This window comes from Nomia melanderi, chromosome 14 (genome assembly GCF_051020985.1).
Source record: "Nomia melanderi isolate GNS246 chromosome 14, iyNomMela1, whole genome shotgun sequence".
NCBI lineage: Eukaryota > Metazoa > Arthropoda > Insecta > Hymenoptera > Halictidae > Nomia > Nomia melanderi.
In genome coordinates this window covers 9179736-9195743 of record NC_135012.1, presented here as the reverse complement: position 1 = coordinate 9195743, position 16008 = coordinate 9179736, and the positions used below count along the sequence as shown (strand labels likewise).

The 16008-nt window shown below is 38.7% G+C and overlaps 1 protein-coding gene across 2 annotated transcripts in view; it reads right to left on the bottom strand.

The window, feature by feature from the left end:
* LOC116429023 (uncharacterized) overlaps positions 1-3403 on the bottom strand; it is a 225863-nt gene extending 222460 nt beyond the window's left edge. Inside the window, exon 1 of one of the 2 annotated variants that reach the window (XM_031981386.2) lies at positions 3295-3403. In XM_031981386.2, the coding sequence (XP_031837246.1) occupies positions 3295-3309 (15 nt within the window). In that variant the 5' untranslated portion in view covers positions 3310-3403. The remainder of the gene's footprint in view (positions 1-3294) is intronic. The other variant, XM_031981387.2, reaches the window with a different exon arrangement.
* Positions 3404-16008: the final 12605 nt, after the last annotated feature.

Sequence of the window (16008 nt, the reverse complement as noted above, 5' to 3'; positions counted from 1 at the left end):
GGCACGTTGATTTAGGAGTTCAATAAAAATTCCAAAATGGCGTGGGAGTGTGAACCGCGGTGCGCTTTTCCTGGCTCCTTACCGAGAATATAAAAGCGGGGCGGCAAGCGTCATACACTTGTCCATAAAAGTACCAGTTTGACTAAAAGCTTCTGCCGTTCCGTTTATTAATGTGGCGTTTATGTTATAATACACGAGTAAACACTGCAAACGGACAAACGAAAATAAAATGGAGAATTTTTTAATAGAATACCCAAAGAATGATTCAAAGAAACGTAATTTAAGTGAAATTTTCCTTGAAATTTTACTTAAAACTTCAACGAGACTTTAGTCCACATATTATTTAAAATGGAATCCATTTATAATGGAAATATTGTATCAACGGATAATTGATTAAGATGTTAACTAAGGATAATGAATTAAGATATCAAATAAGGATAATTAATAAAATATTAATTAGGATATTATTCAATTTCAATGTTAAATATGCTTGATACATGGGAGAATAATTTGTACTCATTTCATTAAGATCGAATAACACGCGTCTGAGATCGTTCGTTTCCATTGGAAATATATCGATTTTAAATACTTTCGTAGACCGGCGTACATTCACCCGTTTGATTTCATTTTCTCCTCTTTTTTTCGTTACTCCACTCCTGGCCCATTTTTATATTCACTGATAAGCTAATGAATATTCACGAGTCCCGATCGGTGGGCTCGTCGCCTCGTTTAATATTTACTCGCTTTTAATGTCTCGGTGATCGTGAACGAGGCGTCCTGCACTCCCGCCGAATTTATTATTCCCCGGCCAATTTCTCGCGTGTTATAATCATCGGATAATTTTTGCGCGTCTTTCGCATCGTCGAAATTCTCGGGCACGTTTTGTTCTTTGATAAACGAATTCTTTTGTGGGATACTCGTTATAATTGTTTCACCTATCCGCGCGTTTCGAGAATCTGATTTTGAACCTATAACAATTCACGCTCGTTTCATTTAAAAAATTAAAGTTATCCTGTTTTTCGTGCTTGAAACGGAAATGAATATTTTTCTGTTCAAGTTAGAAGAATCACTTTAATATCCAATGTAGTTTGAAGGAAAAGAATCAACCGGATTTCTTTTATAAAATATCGATGTTGATTTAAGATTAAAATTAAAGTATGGATATAGTTTTAAAAAATTCAATCAGGATGTTAACAGCTGTGTAAAATATAGATGCAGTTGGTATTCTCTCTTTAATTAAATTGAACCTCACATTCTGTTTCCATTCTTGGTAATTTATAATTAACTTATTTTCAGATTAAAAAAATGTCATTTTCATATTCATATTCATAGAAACTATTCATAATATCCACAGATACAGTTAACACATTATTCACCAATCACGTGTTAGCTCAATTAAATAATACAAGCAACAATTTCTGTATCTAATCAAGCACCTAAAAACTTCTAAATAATAAAATGCATATAATTTTAATATATTCGTTGATATTAAGTTAACACGATAATAATCGTTAATTCTTAAATCCGAAATAACTTGAGAATACTTAACACAAAGAGAATACATCGTTACTAAACATAATTAGCTAGAAAATGGCCAACTAAGCCTCACATTCGCAACCAAAATGTCTATTCATTCAAATTTCAATATCACAATATTTCTATTTAAATTCTTCCATCAAGATCCAACCCAATAATCCCAAATTTCAAGGGAACAACAAAATTATGTAAAAGAAGGTATCAAAATGGACGATTACCAGACGGTTCGAGTGTCGTCAATGAATTTATCGTTCCAAAGTTAGCGCAAAAATGGCCGTTCTCGCGTGCGTCTGAATTTCTTCGAGGCAATAAAAGTAATGCACGTTACAGTGTACACAGGGTGGTTGCCGTGGAAGGGGCGAAGTTAACACTGAAGCGCAGGAGCACAGCCGCACGCCGGAGACATTAACGGTAGGACATTGTCAGGTGTTCCGCGAGAACGGAATACTGCAGTGGAGTGTGGCCGGGCATTTCTGCGGCGAACGTTCCCGACCGCGAGCAACCGCATTTTCTCGGGGCAACGGTATAAGAGAAATTTGCACGTAAAAAGGAAGCCTTGTTCGGGGCGAACTGTGTTGCATCCTTTGAGCGTATTGGAACGCGGGGAACCATAATCGCGGCGATCCAGCGATCAATGAAATAAAGGGAATCCGAAGCACGTGTTGTTTCACATTTATGTGTAATTTCGAATTCCATATATTCATTGAGGAAATATTTATTGTTCCTTATCCACAGGTTTCTTCATCTTCTTGACGAAGCTTTCGATGCTGTAGTATTTTATTTTAATATGGAGCCCGTTATTGTTGTAAATATGTATTTCGATTAGATACTTTTTACGGTTAATAAATTGGAATAAATTTTTGGCTTTTTTATTGTTTGTCTGACTCGTGATGAAAATTTTCAATTGAATTTGAGAAGTCTAAGTATTATTTTCTTTAAATATAAATTAAGTATTTATAAATTCTATTATTAAATTAAATATTACTAACTTCTATTATCAATCGTTAACCTTTGGAGTAATAGACATAGAACACGTATCGAAATTCTTTCTTTTCCTAATAGATCATTAACGATAAGTTGTATCGATCATAGTTAAGAAATAAATCATAGGGCTAAAGGTTAATGATACTGAGGATAACACGATGATAACACTTTTCTCAGTAAATGTTGGTTCTTAAACTTCGACTGCGTTGGATCATTTAGCTTCCAAAAATTCAGTGATTATGACTGAAATAAATTAACACCGTCGGCAGTACATTTATTAAATTATGCAAGACTAATCCTTCGAACACATTCATCCTACACTGAAACGCGTCACGAATACGATTTATTGTAACTAATGAAATATATAATAACGTCGATAAAATCTAAATACCTCGTCGAACATCTCAAAATTTACAATTCGCAGTACAGGCTTCTGCGATAACACAACTATATAAAGACGAGAATCGTGCTACATTGCATGCTATTCTACAGCAACAGAAAAACAGTAGGACAGAAAAAAGTAAGAGTAAAAACTTTCCAAGGAAAACGAACAAAGATATTTATTCGTAACCAATACCATTCTCCATGCAGGGAACAGCTCTCTACAGTGAAAAAAGACTCGTTTGGAAACAGTTAATAAATAAAAAGGGAGAAACGCATCTACTCAAGCGGACGATCGGCCGGATACGCGTTGCGCGCACAAACGGTAAAAATCTCTGTTCAAAGACGCGGAGCTATGGATAAATAGAAAAATCGGTCGATCCGTAAACTCACCAGAACTTTCACCATGTATACAGGCCAGCACTAGAATCCAGCCCGGTCGAATCGGCAGCCAGGCAGTTTAAAATTCCCAGTGCAACACGCCGTAAGGTTCCGCTGCAACATTGTATTTTTTTTTTTTCTTTCGTTTCTTTTTGTTTTCGTTCACGTCGGTTAATGGAAGGAAGCTGTCTGCCGGTGTTTGCCGGGCAAATATTTGAAAACAACGGAAGATGAAAGGAGAGTCGCAGTCACAGCGCTGCTTAACATAACGGTACTCGCTTCGGAAAATTCGGTCGCGGAGGGTGTCCCGTTTATGTTGGATATTTGCGTGTTTACCGAATTATTCGAGATCCTATTGACACTGAGGAGAACGGCCGAGATGACTGTATATGTACGTGGTTTTAAACGCGCGTCTGGGGATTTAGGGGAATTCTTGGGATTATCGAATACCATTTCAAGGTAAGAGTTTCTCAGATGTTCATTGCAACATTTTTTTACCAGATACGGAGCGTTTATTAGGGTTGATGTGGAAGATTTATAGAGATTAATAATTCATTTCTTTCGATTTCTTTAGGTGTTCATTGTAGTGGATTCAAGTGAATCTATTTGTTGTCGAAATCATTTTGAATATTGCATACTTTGGAAATATCAGTAATTGTGAAGTAAGGAAACTAAAATTCGTCGTTTCGAAGTAAGGAAACTAAAATTCGAGTTCACCGACGTATTACCTTGTAATCTTGAACTGAGCTTCAATATATTCGCTCGCTTAAGAAAAATATACGAGTGAATGGAATTTCTTATAACATTTCCTTGATTTATTCTGCAATAATCTATTTACTCATTTGTTTCCATAGGTCTTTACATCGTCTACTGTTATAAGAATATTTCATTGTAAAAAATAATAATTAAATCTTCCACTAAAATAGTTTACTGACGATACAATGAAAGGTCAAAAATGAATTCGGACCGCAAAAGGTTAAATCCATCTCGAATCACAAATTTTTGGTGTCAGATTCATCAGGAACCCCAAAATGTTTGCACGAATTTCGAATTTTGGCTAGAGAAAACTGGTTTCCAGACCACTGTGCATATCGAAATGTGCGGTTTCAGGGGAACTAAAGGGTTACGCGAGACACCCACGCAGATATCCGTGGCAGGTGTCGTAGGGAGGCCCTCGCCTCCCCGGGACTAGTCTTTTCACCGCGGGTAGGTACAATCGTAATTAAAATTCGCGTTAGGTTCGCGCCGCGCCGCGGCCGTGGCTCTTTTAATTATACCGGGTATTCATCCGCGGCTTCTAACGAACCAACGAAACCGCCTGTTGCCCGAGCGAGCGGGTTTAACGAAGTCGCCGCCTCGAAGAAAGAAGCGAAGGAAACAAATCGCGGCCAGACAGCCGGGCCCTGCATTGGATCCCGCGCGTCCGTCGAATCTAACTCGCCCCGCCGTCCCCCGGAAACCCTTTTGTTCCGCGATTCACCTCGTAATTTCGCGTTGACGCGCCGTGGGTACCGGATAACGAGAAGTGTCTCGGATTTTCTAGAATCCCAGCCGCGCGCCGGGTATTGTTATTGTGGTGCAATGACTTGCGAATCTGCCGGGGGGAACGCGCGTCGTTCTATTCGTTCGGCCGAATCATGCGCTGAATCCGATGTCGGTGCAGATGTGAATTAGATCTGTGCAGATGTGTAGAGGAAACGCACGGGAAGAGGTAATTTGAATGCTACGTCGAGAAAGAGTCGATGAAGGTGTTGGGGGTTGCTTCGAAACGATTTGTTGGGATGCTGTTGAGGTACTGAAATTTGACTGGATGTCTCTGTTTTTAATTTAAGCGCGTGATTGGCGAACTTTGTAGAGTAAAATCATTAACGGGATATGATATAGTATAGTTTGCGATGAGGATTTGAAGAATTAGGGTTAGAATCATTTTAGTGGCGAAGGTTCTTTAGTCAGGTTTTGTTTTATTAGGTACCTCTGCTGGAAGATTGGAAAAATTGTATGGTTTCCGTTGTATAGAAATGGAGAATATGGGAAATTGATTGATGTTGATTATATATTGAAAATTCTTTTGTTTCTCGAGTTTTAATATAACTATTCTTTGAAGCTGTTTTTGTAAAGTGGAATATACTATCTATTTGTTTGTTGGATATTCACGGTCTTCCAGGTCTTTTGCCTCTCCACAAACATGGATAGATTGTCGAGTTTGCGGATGTTTCCTGGAACGAGTTCGAAACTTCCGTCGCGCAACAATAACGGAGCCAGTTTTGCTTAATTGGAGAACACCTTCTGCACTGCAGACCCGGCCATTTTCGTCTAACAGTCACGTGACGTGATGGCGGGAACAAATGACCAGCATCTGTTCGGATCCGTTCAAGATCTGTTTCAATAACTTCAATAGTCCCTTGTTAATAAATATTGCAACTATCCTTCCTTTCTAATAAGTAAACGATCATTGAATTTATAGCATTTTGTAATTTACTCTACAGAGTGAAGTAACAAGAAGTTTAATAAAATTTGGAATTACAATCTTTCTTTTTACAGTGCTTGAAATTATGAATCTGCATAAAAAAGGTATTATTCAAAGTAAGGAAATACAGCGATGCTGCTGAAACGATGATTTCGAGTTTCATAATTTTACATTACATCGGTAATTACGGGAATAAGCGTGGAACGTTGGTCAAAATGGAGATAACTCATTAGCCTATCAGAGTCGTTCGTTGAACATGTGGTTAAGACAGATTGATACGCCAAACTTTCGATCTATCGGATACCCATTATACACGATTAGTGCCAGATCCGTTATCAGCCGCAATTAATCTACTGACAACCACTAATTCAATAATAAGTGTCGATTACAAGTATCGACTGAAACGTGTTCCCCAAAAAAGGACGCATTTCGGAATTCACGTTTCTCATATACGAGTCTGGAATTTTGAATACGATAATTAATATTACATTGAACATTGTACGGATCGAACAAGAAACGATGGATTAACAGAACTACGAATTAACGAAAGAACGGGTCGAACAAAAGAATAATTTAAATGAAGCCATTACAAAGATAAAAGAAACTGCCGGCGCTGACAATGAAAACGAATTAAAGACGACATTTCTGCGCCAATTAATTAATTTCTCAAACGAACTCCCGCCCACCTTCGGTAAATTAGAACTCGCTGAATAAAGGAATAAATATAGAACCTAGCGATCGCTTAGCTCGCGAGTTCACCAACAACAAAGGGAACAATTGCAAACGTTTCCGCGTCACGAATTTTCAGCGATTCAGCCCCCGATTATCGCAAAGCAACGCACCGATAATTGCAGCTCCCTTCCGCCGTCCGGTGTTCCTTACCCATGCAATTATTAAGCAAAGTATTCAATTAATCCCGTCCGTATTAACGTGACATTAGCCTCCCCGCTCCCCGAGGGGCCCGGAATTTTATGCTGCATCCAACGATGTAGAAGAACAAAGAGTAAAAGGAAGAACAGAGAAAGACGGAAAATAAAAAGAAAATAGAGAAAAAAGGCTCCGCGGCCCCGTTACGTTCCCGTATTCCACAGTGTTAGCATTTTTGAGTTAATTACTGGCGTGGAACAAAAAAAAAGAGAGAGAGAGAGAGTGAGAGGAGGGAGAAAGGAGGAGAGAGGGAACGAGAAAGCGTGGAATTAGTAGCTTCGTGGGTGAACAGCGGAAGAGTCCAGTGCGGAGGCGTTGTGCGCGAGTTCTAATGGATGTACAGCCCCGAAAATCGTGATACTCGACGGAATTCTAGTCCCCTTCTGTGTACAAGGGTGTGTACGTGTGTGCACGCCCGTGCGCGAGCGCGGACCCGCAGCGAATTAAAATCTTCCAGCCTCTTGAACGCACGATGAAAGAGAATCACTTAAAACGGTTCACTTTCCACCGGCGAAAAATGTTCTGCTCCGCCGAAACGGTTGGTACTGTGAACACTCTCGAGTACAGGATTCCCTCTCTACAGTTACGCATTGTGCTGCTCGGCACGGGATTATCGGAAGCGGTGGCCACGATTCCTGCGAGCTCATTGGCCCCCGCTTGCTCCCTACCATTCGCTCCTCGTTGGAGCATCAAGGTTTACGCGCGCGCGCTCGCGTGTTTGTCGAGTTTGAGGCTGTTTGGTTTTTACTTGATTGTGGATGGGGATCTTTTTGATGTGGCTCTGTCGGCGCATCGGGGACTGAAGAAGCGTTATTTAGCGAAAGGATTATCGGGACGTTGAGACGCGTTTGTGACTGTGATTGAAGGGAATGAAGTGTGGTTGTAGTATAGTGATCATATAAGTACTGCGATGGATTAAATAATATAATAAGTGAATAATGTGTAGAATATATTTTTGGTGGTTGTATTTAACATTAGATTAATCTTAGACATCCTGAGTGTAAATTGTAGGTTAGAAGTATTGAAAGTGAATGTATCGATGATTTGAGAACGACATTAGTTAATTTTCTTTTGATTCTTTGCTATACAGAGAAATCGCAATATTAAAATGTTCTTTTAAAATATTGAAGGATAAATGTGGTTTAATTGAAGTTCTCGTGGGAGGTACTTCATAATTGAAATACACGTCAGAAATACAAGAATACGACCAGAAGATAAGTTGACGAGCGGAAAAAAGTTTGTTCAGAAAATCATTCCTGTTTCTCGAATCTGATATTTGACTCGGTCGACGATGGAATTCAGTCTACTGAATCGATCACCGGGAGAATGAAATAATTTCGTATTCAAGATGGGTAAGAATGTTTTCTGATATCCGAGCAATTCCACCGTGATGTTATCGTTCCCAATTTATCCTGAGACTCATTAATATTAAACCGTTCGTTCCTGCATTCTTCCTATGGAATCAAGAACCTAAAGACTCGAAACTAGTGGAACAATTGTCTACGTGTACCAGTGTCACGCAGTCGTTAAATACGCGATTAAACATAGGAAGATCAACGTGACTGATTGAAATTTATTGTAGTTCTCTTCGTGTAGTGATTATTTTTAGCAAATCCCACGTGGTATAGGGAAACACAGGAGGATTTTTAAAATAATAAACTGTAGATACTAAATATGTAATATAAAATTCAATTCAGTAAAATTTTTCATTTATATTGCAGAAGTTCGATTTATATACAGTCGTATATTTGACTGATTATGATGAAATTTGTTTCTGTATATAATTAAACGACCGTGCATTTGCATGAATGTTGTTCCTCCAGTGATGAAATAGAATCCTTTAATTTAACACGGGCATTAATCCAGTTTTATGCACGAAATACCAATGTAACCATGATTTGAAAACATTGTAGTATCATTTACTCGAGACACTTGGGAGGACACCTAAGATCACAATAAATGTCAGAGTCATTTTGAACTGATACGAAGACGACCATACCAAGGCATCAGTTCCGTATCTCCATCAAGTTAACGGACGCTGTGACAGTGAAAAAGAAATTCGACGACACGTTGACGGTTCGCTATAATTTTGAGCGCATGCACCGTATTGGATTACGTCCAGAACCGAATTATAGTTGTGTCGCGCGTTCGCGCCGATTCGAAATAGAATGACTCATAGACAAAGACCTTGTTCTAATTCAAAACGAAACACGGAAAAGCTGTGGACCGTATCGAGCCGCCCTGCGAATATCGAGACCAGGATTGTCTCGCGGTGTACGATTATTTCTGTGAGTTGGACCAGCGAGAATAATCACGCATTATCAGAGTAATAGAAAAGTAACAATGGGTTTAGAGAAATTTCTGTAAACAGGAAGGAACAACATTGAGATGCTATTGATCAGAAGTTCAAGTCAAAAGGAATTATGTTGGATATTAATTATGTAATAATTATATCGAAATTTAATGTTTTAATCAATGCTTCTGTTAGATAAAATTTTAATTTCATAATTTTTAAATTTCCAAACTTCCAAACTTCCAAACTTTCAAACTTCCAAACTTCCAAACTTCCAAACTTCCAAACTTCTAAACTTCCAAACTTCCAAACATTCAAACTTTCAACCCTTCAAATCTTCAACCTTTCAAACCTTCAAACATTTAAACCTATGATCCTTTAAACTTTTAAACCTTTAAACCTTAAAACCTTCATACCTTCAAACTTCCAAACGTTCAAATTACGAAGCAAACAAAAATTCACAGAAGTCCCATATCTTCAAACTTTCCAACACTCACAATTCTTCACAAGAAGCACATATAGCCAACAAATTGGAAAAATGTCCTAACGCCTATCTCGATACTGATAATCTCCTACAATTGTTTCAAACACTTCGCATACAACAACAAGGAAAAAATGAAAAGAAACTCCATAACCCGAAGTTTCCCTGTAACTACCCTCTCGGTCAACGCAGAGGGTTAAAACCCAGCACGCAACATTTCTGACAGGTAATTAACCGGTTCACGCCGAAATCAATTTTCCTGTAGAACATCTTCTTACTTTGGTATTATTTTCACGACTCCGAACCGAAGAGTGATCCAGCGGCATGTCAGTGACACGTTCCGCCAAACAAATCACCGTATAATAAGGGAGCCATGAAAAGGAGAAGTGTCCGAGCACCTTTCAGCGGCGCTAGACGCTTGGTGGACGCAACAAATCCGAGCGGGGTTTCGTCATTACGAGCTAAACGACACGGCCAAGCAGAAATCGTTAAGGTATGATCTATATTAGCCGTCCACGTAGGGGGGCGGGGAGGGGCGGAACGAGGCGCGACAAGACGCGCGTGTAGAAAAGCAACATGCTAGTAATCTTCCATTTTATGGACCAAGACAGCACGTTGCCGGGGCCGTTGCCAAAGCTATTTCCAGGCAGCGCTGACTTCGCTTCGTCGACTCTCGGGTTTCTCCTCAGCTGTTCGCCGAGATCCGCGCGCGCGAGCTGCGGTGTAATACCATGAGACGCGGCCAAACGTCCGTTCTTATGGTTTCGTCGAATTAGTTTCAACCGGCGCGTTGCGCAATTGTCAGAGATAGAGTCACAAAACGGCTCTTTAGAATGGTCGTTCCAACGGCTGCTGACGGTAGCTCTATGTGAATACTAATTGCCATTGCGATTATGATCCTCAATTACACCATGATCCCTGATTATTGCGGTCGTTCCGGTCGGCCCGCGGTATATCGCCTCGCGACAGTTCTTTCGAGTTTTCTTAATATCGCTGGGAGATCGAGGATGATTGGCTTTGCAGTGCGTAAGAGTTCGTTGGGTTTTGTTGGTGTGCAATTTGATTGTTCAGAGAGAATTGTTGGGCAACCGAAAATGCTGTTATTTGTGAACGGAAGAATTGATTTTTATCGAGGAAGTAATTTGAAAAGTACAGTTCGCGATGGTTAAAATCAATTTACTAATAATTCGAAGTTACAAGTTTCCACTGAATCAAAACTTTCTTTTAATTATGACAGTCAATAGTGATATACGTTGTGGATACCTTACATATTACCATTGAACTACATATTTCTCGTCAATACAAAAAACTCCCAAAACTCGCAATTACAATCACATTCAATAGAATTTCCACTTTGTTATAAACACAGTGACATTCACGAAACAAAATGCCTATTTGATTATTCCCCTGAAATAATCGGTAAACAGAAAAATGTAAAACAAAACACACAGAAGGAAGTTAGCGCAATTAAAGTATTAGGTGTACGAGCGAATGAACTCGCGAGGGTCCGTCCGTCCCGCTAAAAAAGCAAATTATTTCCAGCCGGTGCAAGACAAAGCTCTTATTTATTCGGTGCACCGGTCATTAAATATTCCCCAAGTTCAGAGGAGGACTTTTTAAACAACTCGACCACGCAGTTTCATTGGCTATCAATTTCCGGCCGCGGCGGACCTATCCGAATTAACGCTAACTTCGGTCCATGGCGGGAGGATCACCTCGAATTCGGGGTCCCATTGAATTGAACTCTGTCTGTTAGTTAATAATCAGCAGCGGACCGCAATTATTGATCGAGACGGGCAACTTCCTTTCCGTTCGAACTGATAACGCAATTCAGAAAGGAACGGGGGCGAGCTGACCCGTCACCGACTCGATGAAACATTCCTCTCGTTTCAGTCATTCGGGGCATTCCAATGAGAATTGTGTTCAATAGGAATATTTTCCTAACGATTCGCCATTATTGCACCTAGCCTCATCAGGGGGTCAAAGATGTACTGACACTGGCCGGCATTCTTTAACCCCTTATCCTGCAATATCGTGTCAGACTCGCGGTGAAGATTTCAAATGGAATTTGACAAATATAAATGTCACCTAACTGTTGCAAGTTAGAATTGAATATAATTTTTTTATTATTAATTTCAATGCTTCTGAGCAAACGTAGACATAGAATAAGTGAGATTTTCCTCTTTTTATAATGAAATATGAACAATAAAATATCTGAACGCAATTGGAAAGAAATCATAGGGCAAGGGGCTAAGATGCTCTATATAAATTGAATTTTTAATACGTTAATCGTTTACAGTATTTCAATTATTACTTATGAATTATTCATTTCATTTGTGTCAAATTTTTCGATATATCTTTTAAATAAAGTATTGGAAAAATAAAATTGAGAGTTATCGAGTTCATAAGTATAATGTTACATCTTATCACTTTAAATCACTTGCTCTCAACAGAGATATTTTATTGTTCATAATTCATTATAAAAAGAGGAAAATTCTATACGTATTCTATATCTACGTTTACTCAGAAACATTATAATTATTAATAATAGAAAAATAATATTCAATTCCGACTTGGAAGAATTAAGTGATATTTATATTAAATCCTATTTGAAATCTTCACCACCAGTCTGACATGATGTAGGGCAAGAGGTTAATTTTATTTCTTTTTATAGAAAGTATAAGATCATAGTCATCAAATATGTAACGCTGGTGATCATTAATCAGTAATGTTAATAAATATTACATAAACATACAGCATCTTGCAGGATAAATTCCAGCGTCACTGTACCTTTGACCCGATAAACCGAAATACAACGATGGCCGAACGCCGAGAAAATATTCCTATTCGACACTATTTGAACCACTATGACCTACCACACCGCGAAAGAATCAAATTCACCGTTCCCCACGTTTGCGCGTCGCTTTTCTTCCCGAGCTGCACTCGGCGCCGCGGAGAGACGTCCCCTTCTTTCGGCACGTTAATTTTCCAGCACTTTAAGCGCCATCCAGTATGAATTAATTTAATCAAAAGACTCCGCCGAGTCTGTTCCAGCACGTCAGGGCTTTCGCGAAGACGTTCCCGTCTTTTCATCGTTCACCGACCGCCCGCCCCTCCCCTCCTCCACTCCTTGCGAGGACAGGAGGTTAAGATTTCAATCAGATAATTGTCACTCTTCGCCGAAGACCTTAACGGCCGAAGAAAAATACATTTCCCGGTGTTTTGAGAGCACTTCGGCGCCGCTAAAATGGATCTATGTTAATTAACAGCTCTGGTTTCTCGATTACAATCGGGGCGGCATTAATTCGTAGAAGAGGTTCCAGCTGCGACGAATGTTTTAACTGTTCTCCCGGACGATCGGGGAGCGGGAACTTCTTTTGTGAATGGGACGGAGGAGAGTTCTCGTGGAAGAGATTGAGAATATGATATTTTAGATTGTAATGGGTTTCTTAATTTCTTCAGTCGCGCTTTAGGTTGGCGCGTGTGTAAAGATTCTGTTTGAAATAGTAGGATTTATGGAAAAGAAGTGTTTGGAAATTCATTTAAATGAAGAGAGAGTGGTAATTATGACGACGATAGTGAAAACTTCTTTATTATAAAGCGAATTGTATAATATTAATCTCTTTTCTGCGTTAATAGTGAAAACTTCTTTATTATAAAGCGAATTGTATAATATTAATCTCTTTTCTGCGTTAATAGTGAAAACTTCTTTATTATAAAGCGAATTGTATAATATTAATCTCTTTTCTGCGTTAATAGTGAAAACTTCTTTATTATAAAGCGAATTGTATAATATTAATTTCTTTTCTGCGTTAATTCTTTATGCTCCGTAGAGTGTGTAGGATACATTTATCGATTTTTCTGCATAGTTTATTTAAATTCACTGGATTTAATAAGAACTTAAGAATGATTCTTCCGAACGATAAGTCCAATCAGTCACATTAGTGGGCTCATTCGGCGTCGAATTCGATTTCAACGGCGGATGAATAAACGGGGATATCAAATTTAACTACTTTTCATTCCTAGTTATTCCAGCGTTACAGAGACTGGAGCAAGGTTCCATTTCCTTGTAATCGTGCCGTTGGGTCCCGTACGTTTGTACAAGGTGTACAATAAGAATGAGACCATTTTTCTCTTGGCCGCACGGTTAAAGAAAATGAACGGGAAATTTTCGCTACGGAACTTGGCTGAATATACACGACCATCGAAGCACCAATGTAATCTTCACCGAAAGTAATGTGGCGACTCGTACCACTTTTCTTGTGGATATACACCTCCGAAATAATAAGTGAAGGTAAAGATTGATTCGAAGCTTTCATTCTCCATTTTTAGCAATCTTCTAGCAAGAAAGTATTTTAATAAATTATCTGATATAAATTACCGCGTGACTTTTCGAGTATCCATTATAATTCTATGAAGCAGCAGTTTCAAAATTGAGATTTATGAAAATAGTATCTAGGATTTCTATTATTAAACGAAATATCGATATTATTATAATTGAACATGATTATCTCTCAGGAAATTCTTATCTAATTTTAGTTTAATTTCAGTATAATTAAATAAAAGGTTCAGAGAGAAGTTCTGTGAGCTTTTAATTAGTTCTGAATATAAGGAAAGACTTCGTATCAAAAATACGTTCGCGAGTAAGAAAAATTGTTCTGAAATCGCAGGAAAAACTTCGATTTTTCGAAGATTTTCAAATGACGTGTTCGGCACTTATTGCATCAGGCCACACGTAAAAGTGATAATATTCTCGCCGCGCAAGGGCGGTGTGCACGAAGTACCAATAAAAATTCGTTGTCGAGTATTATTAAATTTCACGGAGAGCTAATGCGTCAAATCTGGCGCAGCCCAGCCGGTTGCAACAATGCGCGCACCCCCGTCGCTGCGATAAATGGTTTTAATTGCCGGTGACAGTGATAAGGATAATAAAATAATGCAAAACGAGAATTTCGAACGGAACCACGAAAATTCCCGTTTTATTAACGGAATCAGACTTCGTTAAATCTTCATTGCGGATCGGAAAAGTGATAAATTACGCGAGCATCGATGAAATATTCTTCCAGCGCATACTTTGACTCGAAGAATCATAAAAGTATTTCTAATCGCAACATTAATAGAACGCCTCGAATATTTTTATCAAAAGAAAAGTGCACCCGTCTCGAAGAAAATACATTTCCAATGAAAGTATTAATGGAACTATTTTAATAGCTCCGATAATTGTTGCTACAGATGAATCGCTCTTCCCGAAACGCTGTGTTACAGAGTCGTTCCAATTCGGTACTTTTAATTACCAGGAAACACGACGATTTCACGGGGAATTGGTTAATCAAAATAAAACGATAATAGCGTTCGCTAATAACTCGAGCATTATTAAATCACCGCGATAATAACGCGTTGAAATCCCCTATGTTCCGCGCGCGAGCGCGACGGTTCACGTCATCCGTTACCGGCGAACAAATGGCTACAATTGTCAGCGACAGTGACAACAATAATAAAATAATGCGGAATGCATTGCCGGTGACGGTGAAAAACCGCTACTTCCGAGACTCCGACAGCACTCAGCGTCTCCCTCCACCGGGTTTTTTTTGCGAACGGAGTGAGGGTGGTCTGCCAGTTGCAATTTCCGAACGTTTTCTACCCGAAAACGGATTTAGGAGGACTACGGTGCATTTATGCACGTTGCGATAAATCGTGGCACGCAGTCGATTAACCCGGGCAGCCTCGTGCTTTGAATTAGAAAGTACCGTGCAACGTGTAGAATTTAAAACGCTGTAAACTGTAATTTTTGGGAGGAAGGAAGTAAAGATTTTTGTATTGAATATTCTCTGTTAAAGCTAATTTAGTTGAATACTGTTCGATTATAAATATAATAGATTTATGTTTCTGTATTGGATATGTTTTCTGTCAGTATGATTTATGAAGGTTTAATTGAAAATATAATATTTCTCATAATGAAATACCTACATTCGTGCTAATACTGAATTCTTTAAAGAAATCGCTGTCGAAATAGTGCGATTGTTTCCATAGAAAACTAACTGAAGAACATCTCAATGGCTGCTTAGTGGATGGACGAATACAGATTTAATATTTATCTTCGACGAACAAAGACGTCCACTGAAGTGACCAGCTTCAATCTAATAACCCACTTCCATTCAAACAGTCCTAAAAAATATCAATTGACACAAATATTCGCATTGTTCAATTGATCTACTAACAATATCTTTACCAGACTGAAAATTAAAGAATGTATAATTGAAAAGAGTGAACACATGGAAACTAGCAATATTTCAATAATTAGCTGACCAGCGCCACGTTAACCACTCAGGTGGAACAAAATTAAATACAGGTTCCAATCGGTACAAATAATTAATATACAAAGCACATTGATATTTCATTCACTTATACTAACTAATCTTATTAAACGGACTACAATACCCTACTCTAATCCAGCTAAATAAACCAAGGACTAAATCCCTGTAACAAATTCGGTCCCAAGCAACAGCTCTAACAAACCAATCAGACCAAGAACAGCTGAATAATTCATTAAAAAACAGC